The sequence below is a fragment of the Macaca fascicularis genome, chromosome 13 (genome assembly GCF_037993035.2).
Source record: "Macaca fascicularis isolate 582-1 chromosome 13, T2T-MFA8v1.1".
NCBI lineage: Eukaryota > Metazoa > Chordata > Mammalia > Primates > Cercopithecidae > Macaca > Macaca fascicularis.
The window spans coordinates 78,562,718-78,581,742 of NC_088387.1; the positions used below are offsets into that span (position 1 = coordinate 78,562,718).

A 19,025-nucleotide genomic window follows, 5' to 3' on the forward strand; every position below is an offset into this window, starting at 1 on the left:
AAAAAAAAAAACTCAAAAAAAAAAAATATATATTTTGAGATGGGGGTCTCACTATATTGCCCAAAGGTCTCAGACTCCTGGCCTCAAGCACTCCTTCCACTTTAGCCTCCCGAGTAGCTGGGATTATAGGTGTAAGTCACTGTGCCTGGTTCTTTGAAGTTAGGTTTTATAAGTATTTTCTCATAGGTAAAAGGATTTCAGAAAATAAGTGGAAAGAGCTGAGATTTTACTGGGATATTCATTGTCAGGAAGAATATGGAAAAATGAATTTTTAAAAAAGAAGTGTTATTTGATGCTCTAAGTGCAGAGATATAATGAAAACTGTTGATGATAATATTAGAAATATGGGGAAAGGCTGTGTTTGTGCATGTGATTGGGTTGTAGAGCTCAATTTAAGTCATTGAATAGATTACATTAAGTTTTTTAAAAATTATTTTATGAACACAGACATATCTTTTTAGCCTCATACTAGCCAGTTAGGTAATGATTTTGAATCATCTAGTTTGAATATTGTAAATGTTGGTTTCATGCCAAGAATGTTTAACCCTTATTGTGTTTTCATTTGTACATTAGGTGCGAAATTCATCCACACTTCTCTTTAGTGCCTTGATCACAAGAATTTTTGGAGTTAAAAGGGCAAAGGATGAACTTTCCAAAACAAATAGGTAAGCTCCATTTAAGGCTGACTTTACTTTTTTAAAAAATACAATATTGTCCTGGCCAAAAACAATTTTTGAAATTGTGCCTACTGCAGATTCATCTAGATCATAAGACTATAAAAATACTATAATGAATTAGCCTATGCTGCCAAGTTATAAACCCTTGGGCAAAAATATCAGTAAGTGGACCTTTCAAAGCAACAAAAATTGAGCAGGGTAGCAAGGGGTGACATGTAGAGCCTGTTTCTCTGTGCAAAAGCTAGTTTGTTTGTTTGTTTTTTTTTAATTGCATCTTCTTTAAGTATTCCTGAAATGTCCTAACTTTACTTGTATGTATTATCCTAGCTTGTATAATATCTTTAATTTTATAGGTGGAAGTTTAAATGTTTATGATCCTCTCATTAGAACATCTCTCAGATTACCTTTGCATTAAACTCTGGTACTAAGAGGAACACCTATAGGTGTTAACCACAAGTAATAAACAGTGCTTTTTACTTTTGGTCTTTAGTTTTATGTTTACCCTCTAATTTGTTTTTGTCTTAAAAAAACAGCTTTTTTGTTATGCCTGGAAAGAAACCTGTGGAACCATTTTGATTTTGGGTAGTTTTTAGATAAAAATGCACAAGATCTGTTTTTAAAGAAGAAAAGCTTTGAATAGTTGTTCTTTAGCACTTAAGAGGATTTAATAGTAATCTAATTGGCTTGCAGTTGCTAACACTAGATGTCACTGTTGCTGCACGTTTAATTACTTCCTTAATTTTATTTAGGATCCAGTTTGGCCCAGTGGTCTTTCTCTTGAGGATCTAGAGTTATATTCAAAGCCTTATTCCCTTCTTAACTAAAAAAGTCATTATGCTTCATATTTAAGTTTTAAGCTAATGTTTATTGAAATGCATTTTTGTGTGATGGAACTAAATCTTAGGAATTAAAAAAATAGGAAATCATTTTGTGATGTACTAGTGATAATTCTAATGAAACCTACTATGGTATTTCCGAATTATCATTTAAATTGCTTCTTGTCACCCTGTAACATTCACCAGATATTTAAAAGGAAGGTAACTGGCTGTAAGTATAAATCCCTTGAGCATGTTCAGGCGACACCAGAGAGCTTTTTAATTTTTTTTTTAACTAAGTAATATTTTTTAAATAAATAAAACATTACACTTTTGGAAGGATGATTATAATTTTTATTTTTGAGCCTGTTCTTAAAGATATTCTTTCTGTCATTAACTTGAAATCACTAATAGTTGTTTCTCCTTAGCTTTGTCTATTTTGTTAGTAATTCTCCAGTGTGCCATAGTTTAAAACAGTTGGGTCATGTTATAAGGCCTTGATAAACACGGTATAAATAAAATATGATAGGAAGTCATCAAACAAGTAAAATTAATGTTTAAAACTGAACTTGAAGAATTTTTTTTTTTGTTTTTTATGAAGTGATTATTGAATGTATGTATAAATACATATAAATTTTACTATGTGTAGGAGAAAATGATCAGAAAATGAGAAAACCTCATTTAGGTTGTACTGAGAGTGGAAGAATATGGCAGTAACACCATACAATTTTAATTTTTTAAAATTAAAAAATTTTTAATTTTATACTTAAAAAAGTCACACTGATGGAAACCTCCATTATAAATTTATTCCTCTTGGATAGGAAAGGTTACAAAATATATAAGGTTTCTAGAAAAAAGGAAATAGGAATGAGACAGTTAAGTTTTTAAATGTGAAGAATGTTTTTCGTGAGAGCTTTTAATTTTAGTAATCTGAAGATCGGTATGGACCATTATGCGTACAAGGCTTCTGTTCCCTGTTTAACCCATGAAGATATACTTCTTGGCAGCTTCCATTAGGTTTGCTTTGCAAAACCTTTAGTGTCTTAAATTTGCAGTTGCTTGTGATGGTTCTTTTAGTTGTAGTTTGTTTAATTATGTCACTTTTTGTTGAAATGTTTATATGCCTGTTCCTTACAATATTAACTTCCTGATGGAAGGACCTTTTTCATCTGTTCTGTATACGTAATGGGCACTTTTAAAAGGCTAGTAATGATGATGTCTTGGTTGGTTACTTACCGATTGGATAACTAACCTCAGCTGGTGACACACCTCACAAGTCAGTTGTTTCCTTTCACAACCACAGATTGTCCTGCTCGCAATTTGGAAATGTGTGTTCTTGGTCAGAGGGAACTGAACATAAAAAGAACATCTGCTTTTTCCATCTAATGGGAAATAAAGGTCTAACTTGGAGTAAACAAACCTGGTTTCTAGGCATTTTGCTGCCACTGGAGATGAACTTAATAGGCCCCCTTATCCGCTTTGCACTTCAGTTTCTCCATCTGTATACCAGGAATAATAAGATGTGTGCTGTGTACTGCTAGGGCTATTGTGAGGATAAAACAAACTATTAGAAGTTCATTTTCTTTAAAATATTGGAAGTCCTAGGGGATTAGAGATATAGTTTGGTTTTTCTTTCTGTTACCACTTCTATGATTGTACTCATCTGATTGTCTTGCTCTTGAGACTATGCTTTTTGAGGAGAAGGTCAGTGTCTTAACCATTCTTGGGTTCTCAGAGCCTAGCATAGTATCTGGCATATAGAAGGCATATAGGAATAATTGCCTAATGAGTAAGTAAATTTTGTTACTAGAGGAGAAATAAGTCTGGTTTCTACTCCTACGTTTGTTACAATATAACCACTATAATCAACTGAGACAAGATAGCCAACCTCTCTGGGCTTTGGTTTTCTTCTCTGTAAAATAAGGTTTGGAATATCCCTGAGGTCTTTTCTGTCTTTAAAATACTAAAGTAAAGCTTTACATAATGTTTCTGGCATTGTAAGTTTGGTAAAATGATGTATTCCCAGTGCCATAGAACAGTCCCTGCTGCATAGTAGAGATAAGAAGCAGAGGAGCAGAGGATCCTTTTTAAGTGTGTGGAGTGTACTTGTAATGACTGAATTTTTACACCCATTAATCTTATTTTAGATGTGTTTTTTGCGTTTTAAAGAATGAGAAAACACAAGTTTCACTTGTGCTTTTAAAATAACGTTATTACATTTTAATTTGTAAAGCTCTTTTCCTTTCTGTTTATTGCTGCCTGCCTTGTCTTGACAGAATGAAGAACTGATTCTATGTAAAATCAGAACCAGCAAAGCTCTGCAACCTGTGCAATATGCATGCTTTCTTAGTCTCCATCTCCATGTGAGTGGGCTCACCTTCATAGCTCCTCATTTCTTATAGGACAGGAGCTAAACTAATATGGCGCTTAGCTCTAGGTCCTTCCCTTTAGCATCTGTGTGTATTAACTGTCACCTGTGAGTCCTAGCTAAATGACACATGTCAATATGTAGCAATCAGAAAAGGTTTATTTTTGACTTCTTGGAGTGCCTGCTTTGCCAAAGCTTCATACAGGTACTTAATGTACAGCGTCATCTAGCTTTTGCACACTCTCTCCACCTTAAATCAGTGAGCCAATGAGAACTTGAAAGCACTTATGAACTCAATATTAACATAATAGGGGAGTACATGAGGAATATAAAACTTGAATCTTAGTCAAGGAGTTTACAGTTCCGTTAGGAAGACAAAAATTGTTACATGTGAGTCAGATACAAATAAGAGACACCATATAAAAATCACCTGTACGATGTAATATGAGTAATGAACACATTAGAAATTTATAAACAGGAGAATTGAGTGGAGTATATGTTGGGGGGAAGTAGTATTTTTTACAAGGCTTTGGGAAATGAGTAGATTTGGGGTACATGGAAACAGGCAGATTGAAAGAGGAACAAAATAGTAGTCTTGTTTCCTTTGTTAAGTACAATCTCTGTTCTATTTTATTAAAGAGAGCTCATATTCAAATTAATAGCTTAGAGTAATTTAGTACAATTTAAGAAGAAAATGTGCTTCTAAAATCATGGGAAGATCCAAGTAAAATTATTTCTAGTGACTATGTTGGGAGATGTTAAATTGTATTTGTTTTATTTTCCAGGGTATAAGTGATAGAGAATTATTTTAGATATTTTTCTTAACATTTTAGTGGTGTGTAGGTCTGGAAGGATCCTTCAAGGGGCATCTAATCCAGTCCAGCATCCTGCTTATAGAGAGATTTTGAAGCAGTTTCCAGACAGACTGGCTTCTCTCCTGTTCTTCATGTTTTCTAGGAAAAGAGATTCCACAAGTTTCTGTGGTTACCCACTCTATTGTTTGGGAAAGAATTGAATTCTCAAAACTAAAATTGAAAGCTGCAGGGCAATTGGGTTTTCATATTTTAGAGAATGTAATTATTAGAATTCAGAATAGCTTATTTGCTTTGAACTACATAGTAGCTTGTAGCAAGCCCTATTTGGCCAAATTGAAAAACAGAATTTTCTGTTGACTGTGGCCAGGGTAATTTTTTTTTTTTTTTTTTAATCCCGAGGTGGAGTCTCGCACTGTTGCCCGGGCTGGAGTGCAGTGGCAGGATCTCAACTCACTGCAACCTCCACCTCCCGGGTTCACGTGATTCTCCTACCTCAGCCTCCTGAGTAGCTGGGATTACAGGCGCACTCTACCACACCTGGCTAATTTTTTGCAATTTTTTTTTTTTTAGTAGAGATGGGGTTTTCACTATGTTGGCCAGACTAGTCTTGAACTCCTGACCTTTTCATCCGCCTGCCTTGGCCTCCCAAAGTGCTGGGATTACAGGCGTGTGCAGCCAAGGTAATATTAACATCCTCAAACCCAAACAGTTCTAATTTTCTCCACTGAACAAGCATTTATTGTGTTTTTACTCTGGGCCAGGCCCTCTGCTAGTTACTGGGATCCAAAGATAAATCAGAAATACTCTCTGCCCTAGGGGACTCCAAGTCTGATGAAGAATATGGCAGTTATCTGTGGTCGTGGAGTCTCTGTTCAGTTGTATAGAAGGACAGGAGAAGTTGTGAAGGAAGTTAACATTTCTTTAGTGCATGGGCCATGCCAGTCCCTTTATACATGTCTAACTTAGCCGGGATTGCAGCTCTGCGAGGTAGGTGGTGTCATTCTCGTTTCACAGAAGAGGAACCTAAGGCTTATGAGGTTTAGCTACTTGCCTGTGGCCATACAGCCAGAAAGTGGCAGAACTAGAACACAAAGTGAGTTCATCTGCAAAGCACATCCTGTTACACACCAAACAACGGATTCCCACATGGGCAGGGTGTCACCTTTTTGGAGTTGGCTTTAGATTTTATTTTGTCAGACTCTGGGAAATTAGCCACTTCACCCAAAGTCTGAATGTTGCCCAATAATCTCAAATCTCCCACACGGTAGGTTGATTTTAGCAGGAAAGGTAGGAGCGGACCAGAGGGGAATTTTGTTTTGAGTTGACTTTAAGATTCTTTATCTGGATGATGAAAGACAATAAGGATTGTGTACTTTCTGGTGCATGAATGTTATTTACCTCAATGAGCCCCTCGCTGTTCTCATGTAGACAGAGGTGAGGGAGGAGCAAGGCTCAGGTTTCTAATGTTAACCAGGAATGTCGTAAAACTACGAAGGTAGAACTCCTAGTTTTCTGGTTAGAAAGTAGAGAATGAATGAAATTACCCCAGTAAGGATATCAATGTTGCTAGCAAGAAGTTAACTTTTTTTTTTTTTTAACATTTGTCTCTATAAAACTCTTATATTTGATAATAGTTTGGTGCTATTGATAGAGGATTTTGAGGTTTATGACAATTCTTGCTTATGATGTGATTTCTCTAGACTTAACCTAAACTTGTTTAGAGTCTGTGCTTATATCTTTCGTTGATATCTTCAATTAAAATGATACTAATAACCATTATTATTATTTGTTTTTATCTTTGAGAGGACCTAGGAAGTCATCCAGTCTCATTCTCATTTTGCAGATCTGAAAATTGAGGTGCAGAAAAGTTAAGCATTTTGTGCAAGGCCACAGAGCTAGTGCTGGTGATAGAATTTAATGGTTATTTTTCGTTCACAATAAGCTCAACTAGAACATTTTAAAAAATCAGCCAATTATTTAGAAATGAAGTTTCTGTTAGCAACAATAATACTAGTTTGGATTCAGATGATTCTAGTTTAAAATATGAAGTTGATTTTCTTAAAGAGGTACTTTAATTATTGTAGGATTATAAATATGAATGATTTGAAAGTAAAGAGCTCCAGTGTTTTGATATAGTCTGGAGTGTCATTCATGCATTTTCCAGAGTTGTTTGTAGAATGAACATTCAATCATTTATCTACTCTTTAGGCAGAGTAGATAAATGAGTATTTTTGGAGACTGAGAGATAAAGTACAAGTTTTGTGTAACCCTGGTTGAGATGTTCCTAAAGTCAGAATTAAGTCTATACTGACACTTTGGCCTACTAGAGAGTTTCATGTTTCAAGTTTTTGTTCATTCTTAGGTTTATAGATTACAGGTAGGAAAACCACAAATAAAGTTTTTAACTGAAAAGAAGTTCTTAAAAAGAAATGTTTTCATGAACTTGAAGTGGGAATTAGTCATTGTGTTCTTAAATATTGACTCTTACGTGGACCAAGTAATCTTTATTTCTAAGTACTGCTTCAGGCCATTGCCTTCTTTTATAACTAAGACATTGTTGCTTTAGTTTGAGCATGTTCTATGGAATTTTGGCAATGCATGCATCCTCTTTCTGCATCTTAGTAGAAGCATGAGTAAATATTTTTTCTTAGCTTTGGTATTTTTGTAGCTTACATTTTATATGAGCCAGACTAATATAATGTAATACCAGGATTACATAATTTAAGACGTCAGGATTGCTTCCAGGACTATGAGATAAAGTCTTCATTTATCAGGGGGTTTTCAAACAGTATTTCTTGCTCATTCAGTACCTGTAGAGAAACACCACAGAGCTATTTTCCAAATGAGAAAATGGAGTCAAAGAGGTTAAAGCCAGAGGGAATAGTTTCTTTAGAACCTGGATAATATTTCTTTATTCAGAACTTGGTCCTTGTAACTATTGATTTTAGTAACGTACAGTTTGGAAATTTCAGGAATTTCCAGCTATTGTTGTTATACATTGAACTTTTAAATAAAATATACTCTTAATGTTTCCATTGAATATTCCTTATGTACCTTGGCATCCTAGTGTGTACAAAAGTAGTTTATAACATGTCTGAGATTTCAAGGAGTTTACCATTTACTGAGACGTAAGACCAACATGGAAACTAGTTTAGGAAATGTGAGTATCAAACTCTCTGGTACTGACTGTCAGGGGAAAAGAGGTCGGCGGAGGATGAGGCCAGTCTCCATGTAGCAGTCTGGGTTGAATCTGGACTTGAAAGGATGGTCAGGATTTGAATAGGTAGAGAAGAGGGTGTTGCATATGGGATCATGTAACATAAACAGAGATGTAGAAGGTGGAACACACACTGTACATGACTAAGAATTAAAAGATGAATCAGATGAGGAAAGAGAGGACATGATGGAAGTGTTCATTCAGTCATTCATTCCTAGAGCAAGGATTCATGGTCACTTAGTCTGCATAGGCACTGTACTAGGTTCTGAGACCATCAGTGAGTGAGGAAAACAGACATGTCGGGAGACAAGTTTGACTTTTACAGAACATTAGGATTCCTTTAGAAGTCTTTGTATCAGAGTATTCTGTGATAAAATCATTGCTTTGATTTATTTGAAAGGTGATTGCATTCTGTACCACTGGCTGGTGGGCATGGAGAATGTGTTGCAAGGCCTTGGAAGGGAGTTGCTCATGAATAAGTAGCTCTCTGTGTAGATTTTAAAACATGGTTACAGCTTGGTGTGATTATTTCTGCGTTTAGTTTTTGTGTGCCACTTCTAAATTGAGTAGCAGTTATGTTAGTGGGGAATATATGTCCTATGTTTTAAGGAATACTAGTTTTTTCAAGAAATTAAGAGATACTTAGTGAAAAATAGATTTTTCTGTTATTCACTGACTAGAAATGCTGAATTAAATAATGACAGGTTTCTCAGACCATTTAATGTGCTATATAATGTGTTTTGAGAATCTTCAAGAGTGGGATATAGCATGCAGTATGAACATTTCCCTAAATTATTTGACCATGGAGATTCTCTCTCTTCTCTTCTCTCTCTCGAAGAACATATATTGCCATTTTGTTTTCCATCCAATAGTTTGGGGAATACTGCTGTAGGGATACTGATTAAGGCAGGTTAAAGGCATGTTTCTGATTATTAGGAGCAGTAGATATATCTACTTTGAGAGAGATACATATTTGAGATATATCTTGGCAGCAACAGAAAGGCTTAGTTTTAGTTACAGCTAAATATACTGTAAATTATCCCAAGTTGTCAGATAAAAATGTAAAATAGTGTCCTACGTATAGTAGGAGTCAATACATTTGAATCTAGGAAAATTTCCTAATTATAGACCTTTAAAAATTCTGTAATAACTAAAATACCTCTTTGAGATAATGAACTTTATATTTTGTGTTAGAATCTTCTACCATTTTGTCAGAAGAAATTTCCATTTTCCCAACAACTTGACCATTAGTATGGGGAAGATAGTGCCTATAATACAGTTGATGAACTGATCAGCAAGATTAGTACCTAACTTGTAGTACTGTGATATGTGTATCTATTTGTGGGGTGGGTGAAGAGTGTGGACAGGGAGAAGGACATAACATAGTAACCAGCTTTGAAATACAGTCTTGCTAGTAAATTAAGTAGCGTACTCTGTTGTTGTCATTCCTAATCCCCACAGTAATAGCACCATCTGTTAACATTTACCCAGAGGCTTGAAATAATTCAGACTTATGCAGCTAGAATGCTTTTGGCTGCAAGTAACAGTAAACCCAAATCAAAATTTAAATATAGACAACTTACTATCCCATGTATAACCAGGAAGTTTTAAAGAGGATTGATTCTTTTGAAATTGAAAACATCGTCAGAGACTCGGATTTCCCCTCATGTTTCTGCTGTGCCATCCTTGATGTGATGCCATGAGCCCCAGGCAGACTTCCTTCATGGTTGCAAGATGGCATCAGTTCCAGCCATCATATCCAGACACTGCACTGTCTAGGCACAATACCCAGTGGCCTTGTGCATTTCTGTTTCTTTTTAAGAGCAACAACATTTCCTCTTCTTTATGTTCCCATGTTCCCACCTCCACACACTCTACACGCTTTTCTTCGTATCTTTTTGGCCAGAGTTAACATTTAGCATGCCCCAGCTTATCCCTGGTGAGGGAAATAGATCCACTATGATTAGACTAATCGGGATTCATCAGTTAGGTCTGGAGTTGGTGCTGGTCCTCCCCAAAGCACGTGACTATTCAGAAGGGTGAATACCCAACCAAAATCAATTCTGTTAAAAGGAAGGATGAGATAGAGGAATAAATATTAATTAGGCAACTAATGATGTGTGCTGCTGCATTCTTCTAGGCTATCTGAAAAGCTTTGAAAATGTTTGTGTTAAGGACAGTGACTTAAATAAGAAGACTATATGTGTAGTATTTTAGCTTAATAGGAAAATATATTTTTCCTTTATGTAATTATTAAAAGATGTGAAGTAGTACAAGTGTCTGGATATATGGTTCCATAAAATTCATTCCTGTAAACAGCTTGCATTATAAAAATTTCACCCAGGAACAAAGTCTGTGTCTTTACACATGACTTTACAAAGTTTTATAGAATGTTAAAATAGAGATTCGGAATAGAATGTAATCAGTTCCTAACCAAGAAAATGCTGTTCTACAATATGAAATGTGTCCCTGGTTCAGAGCTAATTTCTAACAAGCTAACAGAATGTTAACATTGTTTTTTAATACAAACTCTAATTCACTTTGAAATTTCACCTCTGTATTGTAACATTGATTTTCTTCTTGTGAGGCCAAATAATGTGAAGTCGAATAGTCTTTCTAGGTTTTTTTATTTTTTGGGTTGTTTTTTTTTTTTTTTTTTTTTTTTTTTTTTTTTGGAGACAGGGCCTGGCTCTGTTGCCCAGGCTGGAGTGCAGTGGCACAGCCTTGGCTCACTGCAACTTCTGCCTCCTGGGCTCAAGCCATCCTCCCGCCACCTCAGCCTCCCAAGTAGCTGGGGCTACACGTGCGTGCCACCGTGCCTGGCTAATTTTTGTATTTTTTGTAGAGACAGGGTTTCGCCATTTGCCCAGGCTGATCTCAAATTCCTGAGCTCAAGTGATCCACCCGCCTCAGCCTCTCAAAGTGATGGATTTACATGTGTGAGCCACCATGCCCAGCTGTCTTCTAAATTTGTTGGAATTATTACTTAATTATTTTTATTTATGAACCAAAGTATTTTGATGTAACTTTTTGGTCTCTGAACTCAACTTAGACCGGTTGTCCTGAACATTCTTTCTTTCTCTGTCTGCTAGGTTTCTTTCTTTTCTGTCCTCTAAACTCTAAATGTTTTTTTTTCAGCACATACTGCCTCCATAGACGTGGTCCATGAGGCGGTCTGGGTCAGGTCCGATCACTCAGGCTCAATAGAAGATGGGGTCAAACTAACTTGAGAAAGAAACAGGTTACTAAATCTTGGAGGGTTAGAATTTTCCACTCTATAAGTACAATTCTAGAGGCATCTAATGCTTTTCAGACATCTTCATCTTTCTTTTATTTATCTCTATGTAATCACTCAAATCTGAATACCTAAAGTTGATTTAGATACATATAAATGGTCAATTGCATACTTCCCTCCTTTAATTCACTTGATTCCGTTTTTTGCCCCCTGTAAGCAAAGCCTTCCTATGCCACTGGTTCCATTTTCTATGATTAGTGTCCTGCTTAGGTGATTCAACACTTTTTTTCTTCATCATTCATTCAGCATAGACGTTTGCTAGGTTCAAGGATCTGAGCACTGAGGGGAGTACAGACGTTTATAAAATATGGTCGAAATCTTTGGAGAACAGTGGAGGAGGAGAGATAACACTGGAACTCAACTGTAAACATAACTGTAAAACAAAGTGGAAAGCTGTCAGTACTCTGAACTCCTTTCCTCTCTCTCAGGGGAAGAGCCTGCATGTTCCACTCCTCCCATTTCCTCGCTTCAGCTCCACTGTGTAATTGTACCTGGAACACAGCTCTTTCTCACACTCCTAAAACACACATCCTCTTTAAACCCCTTACTCATTCCCATCTCTTTAATGCTTCTTCCATTAAGGTGACAAAATGTCACCTATTTCTGTATCTTTCTTCCTTCTTTTGCTCTATCCATATGACAGTAAGTGATTCAGGTCATGGTTGACAACCACAGAGCAGTATTGATGATATGCCTCTCCTACCTGTACAGTCATGCTCCACATAACATTTCTGTCAATGGCAGATCACATATATGACGATGGTTCCATAAGATTATATTGGGGCTGAAAAGTTCCTATCCTCTATGATGTCTCAGCACAACATGTTAGTCACATGTTTGTGGTGATGCTGGTATAAACAAACCTACCTCTGCTGTGCTGTCAGTTGTATAAAAGTCAAGCATGGGCCAGGCGTGGTGGCCCACGCCTGTAATCCCAGCACTCTGGGAGGCCGAGGTGGGTGGATCACCTGAGGTCAGGAGTCTGAGACCATCCTGGCCAACATGGTGAAACCTTGTCTCTACTAAAAATACAAAAATTAGCTGGGTGTGGTGGCAGGCGCCTGTAATCCCAGCTACTCGGGAGGCTGAGGCAGGAGAATCGCTTGAGCCCGGGAGGCAGAGGTTACGGTGAGCCAAGATCGCGCCACTGTACTCCAGCCTGGGTGAGAGTGAGACTCCGTCTCAAAAAAAAAAAAAAAAAAAAAAAAAGCCTAACATGTACAATTATGTACCATAATGTGATACTTGATAAAAAACAATGATGTTACTGGTTTATGTATTTACTATAATATATCTTTTATGGGTATTTTAGAGTGTACTCCTACTTATTAAAAAAAAAAAGTTAACCGTAAAACAGGCTCAGGCGAGTCCTTCGGGGGTACCAGAAGAAGGCGTCATTCTCATAGGAGACAAAAGCTCCATGCTTGTTATTGCTCCTGATGACCTTTCAGTGCAACAGAATGTAGAGGTGGGATATTGATGATCTTGACCTGTGTAGGCCTAGCCTAATGTTCATGTTTTCTTTTTAACAAACAAGTTTAAAAAGTAAAATAATTTTAAAAATAGGAAAAGCTTATAGAATAAGTGTATAAAGAAAGTAAATACTTTTGTACAGCTGAATAATGTGTTGTGTTTTAACCTTTGTTATTACAAAAGATCAAAAGTTAAAATTTTTAAGTTTATAAAAAGTAAAAGTTACAGTAAGCTAAGATTAATTTACTATTGAAGAAGGAAAAAATTTTTAAATAAATTTAGTGTAGCCTTAGGATATGGTGTTTATAAAGTCTCCAGTAGTGTACAGTAGTGTTCTGGGCCTTCATGTTGACTCACCACTCACTGACTCACCCCAGAACAACTTCCAGTCCTGCAGGCTCCATTCGTGGTAACTGCCCTAGACAGGTGTGCCTTTTTAAAATCTTTTATAGCATATTTTATTCTTTTTCTGTGCTTAGTGTGTTTAGATACACATATACTTACTGTGTTAGCGTTGCCTACAGTATTTAGTATAATAACATGTTGTACAGGTTTGTAGCATAGGGCTAATAGGCTATACCATATAGCCTAGGTATGTAATGGGTTATACCATGTAGGGTTGTATAAGTATACTCTGTGATGTTCACACTACAATGCAATTGTCTAATGACGCATTTCTGAGAACATATCCCTGTTGTTAAGTGACAGGTGGCTGTATTTGGAAATAAAGTTACATGTACTGAAAGCACATTGTCACTGACCTTTAAGAGTGGCAAGTGCCCAGCTTTCCCCAGAAACCTAGCACCAGGTCATCATCTCCATCTCTTTTATGCTTTAATTAAGCCAACTTTTCGTTTAGCTTCAGCAAACATTTCAAGGAAATAAAAGAGGTTCTTTCAATGATTGTCTTGATTAGTTATCAATATTATAGTAGCATAGGTTTCAATTTTTCCTTGTTGTAAAATTATAGTGTTTCAATGGTGAAGTAAGTAATTTCTTCCCATTGGGCTCTCTGCATTGCCACCATTTATAGCATTTATGTCTTTGGAAAAATGTATTTCAATTGCCATATGACTATAAGTCGCGGCCTTTCATACCTGGACATATCATTCTTAAATACTTGCCTGTTTTTATCATTTCTGTTTTCAGCCCTGGCTACCTTCAAAATTGTGCCGTCATGCACTGCCAAACGGGTTGGCTTTCCCATGAAAATCGAATTCCGTGAGATCCATGGCATTTTCTGTGGAGGTTTCTTTCTCTGGAAACTTTTCTTCCCCCAATCCCTGTTAAATCGAAGTTTAATGATTTTTCAGGGCCTTGTGTATAATATCACACTTTGTAGAATTTCTTTAATCAAAATAGCAAAAGGAAACATGTTGTTTTTTTTTTTTTTTTTTTTTTTTTTTTTTTAGGAATTAACAGTCTTTATTGGGCTCAGACCAGGAGTCCGTGGGTCTTGAGGACCTGTGTGTATTTGTCAATTTTCTTCTCCACGTTCTTCTCGGCCTGTTTCCGTAACCTCATGAGCTGCTTCTTCTTCCTGTAGTGGATCTTGGCTTTCTCCTTCCTCTTCTCCTCCAAGGTGGCTGTCACTGCCTGGTACTTCCAGCCAACCTCGTGAGCCAGGCGCCCCAGATAGGCAAACTTTCTCGTAGGCTTCAGACGCACGACCTTGAGGGCAGCAGGAACCACCATCCGCTTTTTCTTGTCGTAGGGCGGTGGGATGCCGTCAAACACCTTGAGGCGGTCCAGGGCAGCCTGGCCTCGCTTGGTCTTGTGAGGCAGCATGCCTCGCACGGTCCGCCAGAAGATGCGGCTGGGGGCCCGGAAGTGGTAGGGGCCTCTGGAAGGGTTGGTGTTCATCCGCTTGCGGAGGAAAGCCAGGTACTTCAACTTGTTTCTGTAGAAATTGCCAGAAATGTTGATGCCTTCGCAGCGTACGACCACCACCTTCCGGCCCAGCAGTACCTGTTTAGCCACGATGGCCGCCAGGCGGCCCAGGAGATGGCCTCGACCATCGAGCACCAGGACCTGCACCTCCGCCATCTTCGGCAGCCGCCTGGGAAAAGCGGAAACATGTTTATTGGTTCATTTATCTTAGTCTTGAGTGGGTTTGTGTGCATGATCTAATATCTTCATTATGTATTAAGGATCAACTGTATGCCAGACTTAGTGCAGGCATTAGGAAGGCACGAGAGCAACTTACTTTAGGGAGCATACAGTGTGCTGGAAATGAAACAAAACAAAAACCAACAGGCACAAAATCATTACAGAACAGGTAAGTCTTATTGTGAAGTAACAATAGTGATAAGAATGAAGAAGCGGGAATGATCACTAATTAGGATCCAAATGTTTTAGTATTATTCTAGTATAACCCAAGAAGTAAGTGTTTGATTATCATTATATATTCTGTCTATGATGTATACACCGTAGCCTATGTGTTAGGAATTGCTTGGAGTTGTGTTTGCTATTTACAAGAGATTTCCCTACTTCTCAGAGAAACTTACCAATTTTTGATGTGTACTCTTTATATTTATTTTGCTTTTTGGGACAGGTTCTTGTTTTGTTGCCTAGGCTAGAGTGCAGTAGCACAATCACAGCTCACTGCTATCTTGACCTCCCAGGCTCAAGTGATCCTCCCGCCTCAGCCCCGCCCCTGGGTAATTGGGACTACAGATGTACACCACCATGCCTAGCGAATTTTTAAGTTTTTTGTAGAGATAGAGTCTCACTACGTTGCCCAGGCTGGTCTCAAAGTCCTGGGCTCAAGTGATCCTCCTGCCTCAGTTTCCCAAAGTGCTGGGATTATAGGTGTGAGCCACCATGCCCAGCCAGATGTGTATTCTGTATAATCAGAGATATTCTGTGATATAATTGTCAATATTTTTATTTTGAGGGGTGATGGTAAATGAGTATTGAGCAATATTCTCTATTCCCCTGAAATTTGTAATTTTTGATATATTTACTTAGGAGAACCATAGACATTTAGAGACCTGAGTCCAAATGTGAATTGAAGAAAAACACCTGTATGTTTTCAGTAAGCCTATAGACTCCAACTCTTTTCCTACATTTATTTTTTCTTACTACGATCAGTCTTTTGTCCCTCAGGTCCTCCCCATAAACAGTACCCATCCCATAGATGAGCTCTGTTTCCTTATATTCAAAATGAATATTCTTCAACTGAGATGATCTTTTCCTTGCTACCAGTTCACTGCTGATTTTTTAGGTTAGCTAAGTCTAGTGAAACTGCAGAGTCTTCCACACCCAGGTGGATGAATGGATTATGCTGTGGTCTAGGCTAGGTCTTGTCTCTATCCATTTCACTTTTGTTCCCTCCTTTTATGTTGAAAAGTAATATATGCTTATTTTAAATAATGGAGAATATGAAAAAGTTAGAGTCTTATTCTTGTCACCCAAATATAATTTTTGTTAGCATTTTGATGTATTTTCCTGCCATTTTCCCATTCGTGAGTGTTCAGGTTTTATAAGGTATATTATTAACTATTATATACACATAGTTTTGTAAGCTCCCTTTTTCGCTTGTAGGAGGCATTTTTCATGTAGTTATATAATCATTTATCTTCTGAGAGGTGCTTAAGTAACATTCCTTATAATGGACAAATCATAGTTTACTTGATAATTCTACTACTATTAAATATTTAATTTCCCCCCAGCTTTAATATTATTAGTAATGATATGGTGAGCATCTTTACGTATAAAATGTTTTAATGTGTAGGGTTATTTCCTACAGGTAGATTATCCTAGGTGTAATTTATGTGTCAAAGGGTATAACTGGCCTCAGACTCTATTTACATATTGTCAGATTTCTTTCTTTTTTTTGAGACAAGGTCTCACCGTGTCACCCAGAATGGAGTGCAGTGGGGCGATCTCAGGTCACTGCTGCCTCGACCTGGGTTCAAGCAATCCTCTTGCCTCAGCCCCCAAGTTGCTGGGACTACAGGCGTGCCACCCTGCCTGACTAATTTTTGTGTTATTTTTAGAGATGGGGTTTCGCCATGTTGCCCACGCTGGCCTCGAGCTCCTAAGCTCAAGTGACCTGCCTGCCTCGGCATCCCATAGTGCTAAGTTTACAGGCGTGATCCGTACCCGGCCATTGTCAGATTTCTTGAAAAGCACTTTTCCTCATGTCACTTTCCTAATCAGGAATTTTTGTTAGCTTTGTGTTGCCTGCAGTCTAAAGTCGTACCCATCTAATTGGTCCTTTTCATTTTTAAAACACTTTCTAAGAAACTTTTTTTGTTTTAACCACCTGCTTATCATTGAGCATTACATTCCATCTAATTTTCCACATTATAAAAAGTGATGCAGGGAATATTCTCTTATGCAGAGAGAGGCATGCTTTTTTGGATTTTTGGGGAGCATAAGTTATCAGCAACGAAAATGCTGGATTAAAGAATATAAACATTCAATGAAACTAATAACCAAGCTTTTTTAAAAAAATAAGATTATATCAGTTTACAAATTTACCAGTTATGTATAGTCTTCCTAGTAGTGAGAATAATTATTTTTTTTTAATGCACATTTAAGGGAATGTGAGGGGGAAATTTCCATGTTTTTTCAATTTATATTGTTTTTATTACTAGTGAGATTGCAGATTTGTCCACGTTATTTGTTGGTTAATTGTGTTTTCTTCGGCTTAGCTTTCAAGGCCCTCTGTTAGTTGGACCTGCCCTTTTCACCTTATCTGCTATTATTCAAATGCACAAATATTTATTAAGCCCCTGCTGGCTAACTTCTCCCACCCCCACAAATAAACACACTCTAATCAAGCCAGTCTCCCTATTGTTCCCTTGAACTTGTCAGGCTTTTTTCCTTTTGATGCTTTTGTTCATGCTTTTTCTACTCCTACAATGCCTATCCCTCCTCTTTTGCTTACAGTATGCTGATTTCCCCCATCCTTTGGGTTCAACCCAAAGCTCTTTTCCTCTTGGAAATCTTCCCTGACCTGACTGGCTTGCTTGAGGGCAGGGTCTGGGGCTCATGCTCCCTTGTATCCCAGTGCCTTATTTAGGATCTGCCTAATGTAGTAGGTAGGCAACGATGATGTAGCTTTAAAAATGCATGTTGAGATAGGCAGACCTAGACTTAACTTTTGGCTCTGACTTTGGGCAAATTATTTTAGTCCTCCAGGCCCCAGTTTCTTCATCTCAGGGTCAGTCATAAAATGGGGATGATAATAGTACCTGCTTCTAGAGTTTTGAGCAATAAACGCGGTAATGGTCGTCCCAGCACTTGGTCTTCCTTTCCTTAGGACTCTTCCTGGTGTGCCCCAGATTCTGTATGCCATCTCTTTCTTGCGTTGATATTGCTTCTTGTGAATTGTTGTATGCTCTCAGATACCAAGTTCTTAAGGTGGTGGGGGATTGTATTTTAAATTTTTTGCCCATCCTAAAGCGCTGTGTAAATACTGATTGAGTATAATTGAGTAGCTTTGGTAGCAGTGAAAACAAGGGCAATGCAGTGAGGAGGACCTCATTTTCAGTCTTTCACCAAAAGCTTTACTGACCCTTTATTGGAGAACTTTCTCTTAGGGCCTTTAAAAAATATTTAATTTTGTTGCTTATTCAGCCAAATGGAGTTAGTTATTCAGTAGAAAATGGTAAAAAGATCCAAATAACTCCACCGGATTTCACTTTTCCATATAGTGTTTCAAAGTGTTGTATTCATTAATATTTGTGCAAAAACCTATGGTTAATACCACAAGAAGTCATAAACCAAACCAGATTTTTCCCCTTTTTAACTTTCACATGACTTGGATTAACAACAGCGTTACTCCCTAATTTACACCAAGCATTCTCGAAAAGCTGAAACAATGATTCATGTTTAGTCACCGTGTGACTGGCTATTTTCATTTATTTAAAATATAAACAACAAAAAATATCCTGGATAAAGATCTCCACATATTTTAACTAGTGACAGATGCTATGATCAGTATTTTTACTTAAGTCAGGCATTTTTTACATACACCTCAAGCCTTGCAATTAAGCTTTATGCCTTTCCAAGCATAACAGTTAACCAATAAACCAAAATATCAGCCTGGTCTGGCTTAGCTCAGCGGTCTTTTGATTTCTTCCAGTCTGTTTGATGTGGAGGCTTATTGAGATTTATCTACTGAGCTGTTCATAGTTTGTAGGGCTGAGAGCACTGGCTATATTATATAAGATTCCATTAGTGACAGAAGAGTGTAGACAGTCTCTACAGTGTAGATAGTTTAGTCAGTTGTGGTAGTCATAATTTTGTTGAAATTTTTAAGACTGTTGTCAAGCTTTTTAAAATAATAGTCAATGATTTTTCTTATTTCCCAGTTTATACTGTGAGCCTCAAAACAGATGTAGTTTGATTGG

General features: G+C 37.3%; 2 protein-coding genes across 17 annotated transcripts in view; one reads left to right on the plus strand and one right to left on the minus strand.

The window, feature by feature from the left end:
• THADA (THADA armadillo repeat containing) overlaps positions 1-19,025 on the plus strand; it is a 358,465-nt gene that overhangs the window by 101,447 nt on the left and 237,993 nt on the right. For all 16 annotated transcript variants that reach the window (XR_012422434.1, XR_012422435.1, XR_012422436.1 and 13 more), the window contains one exon: positions 574-665. Coding sequence is in view for 13 of the 16 variants with exons in the window: in XM_065527132.2 (XP_065383204.1) it covers positions 574-665 (92 nt within the window). In the remaining 3 variants the exon portion in view is untranslated. The remainder of the gene's footprint in view (positions 1-573; positions 666-19,025) is intronic.
• Positions 14,000-14,730, minus strand: LOC135966841 (large ribosomal subunit protein uL13). The gene has a single exon (XM_065527133.2). It carries the CDS (start codon positions 14,704-14,706, stop codon positions 14,095-14,097), a length of 612 nt encoding a protein of 203 aa, XP_065383205.1. The 5' UTR covers positions 14,707-14,730; the 3' UTR covers positions 14,000-14,094.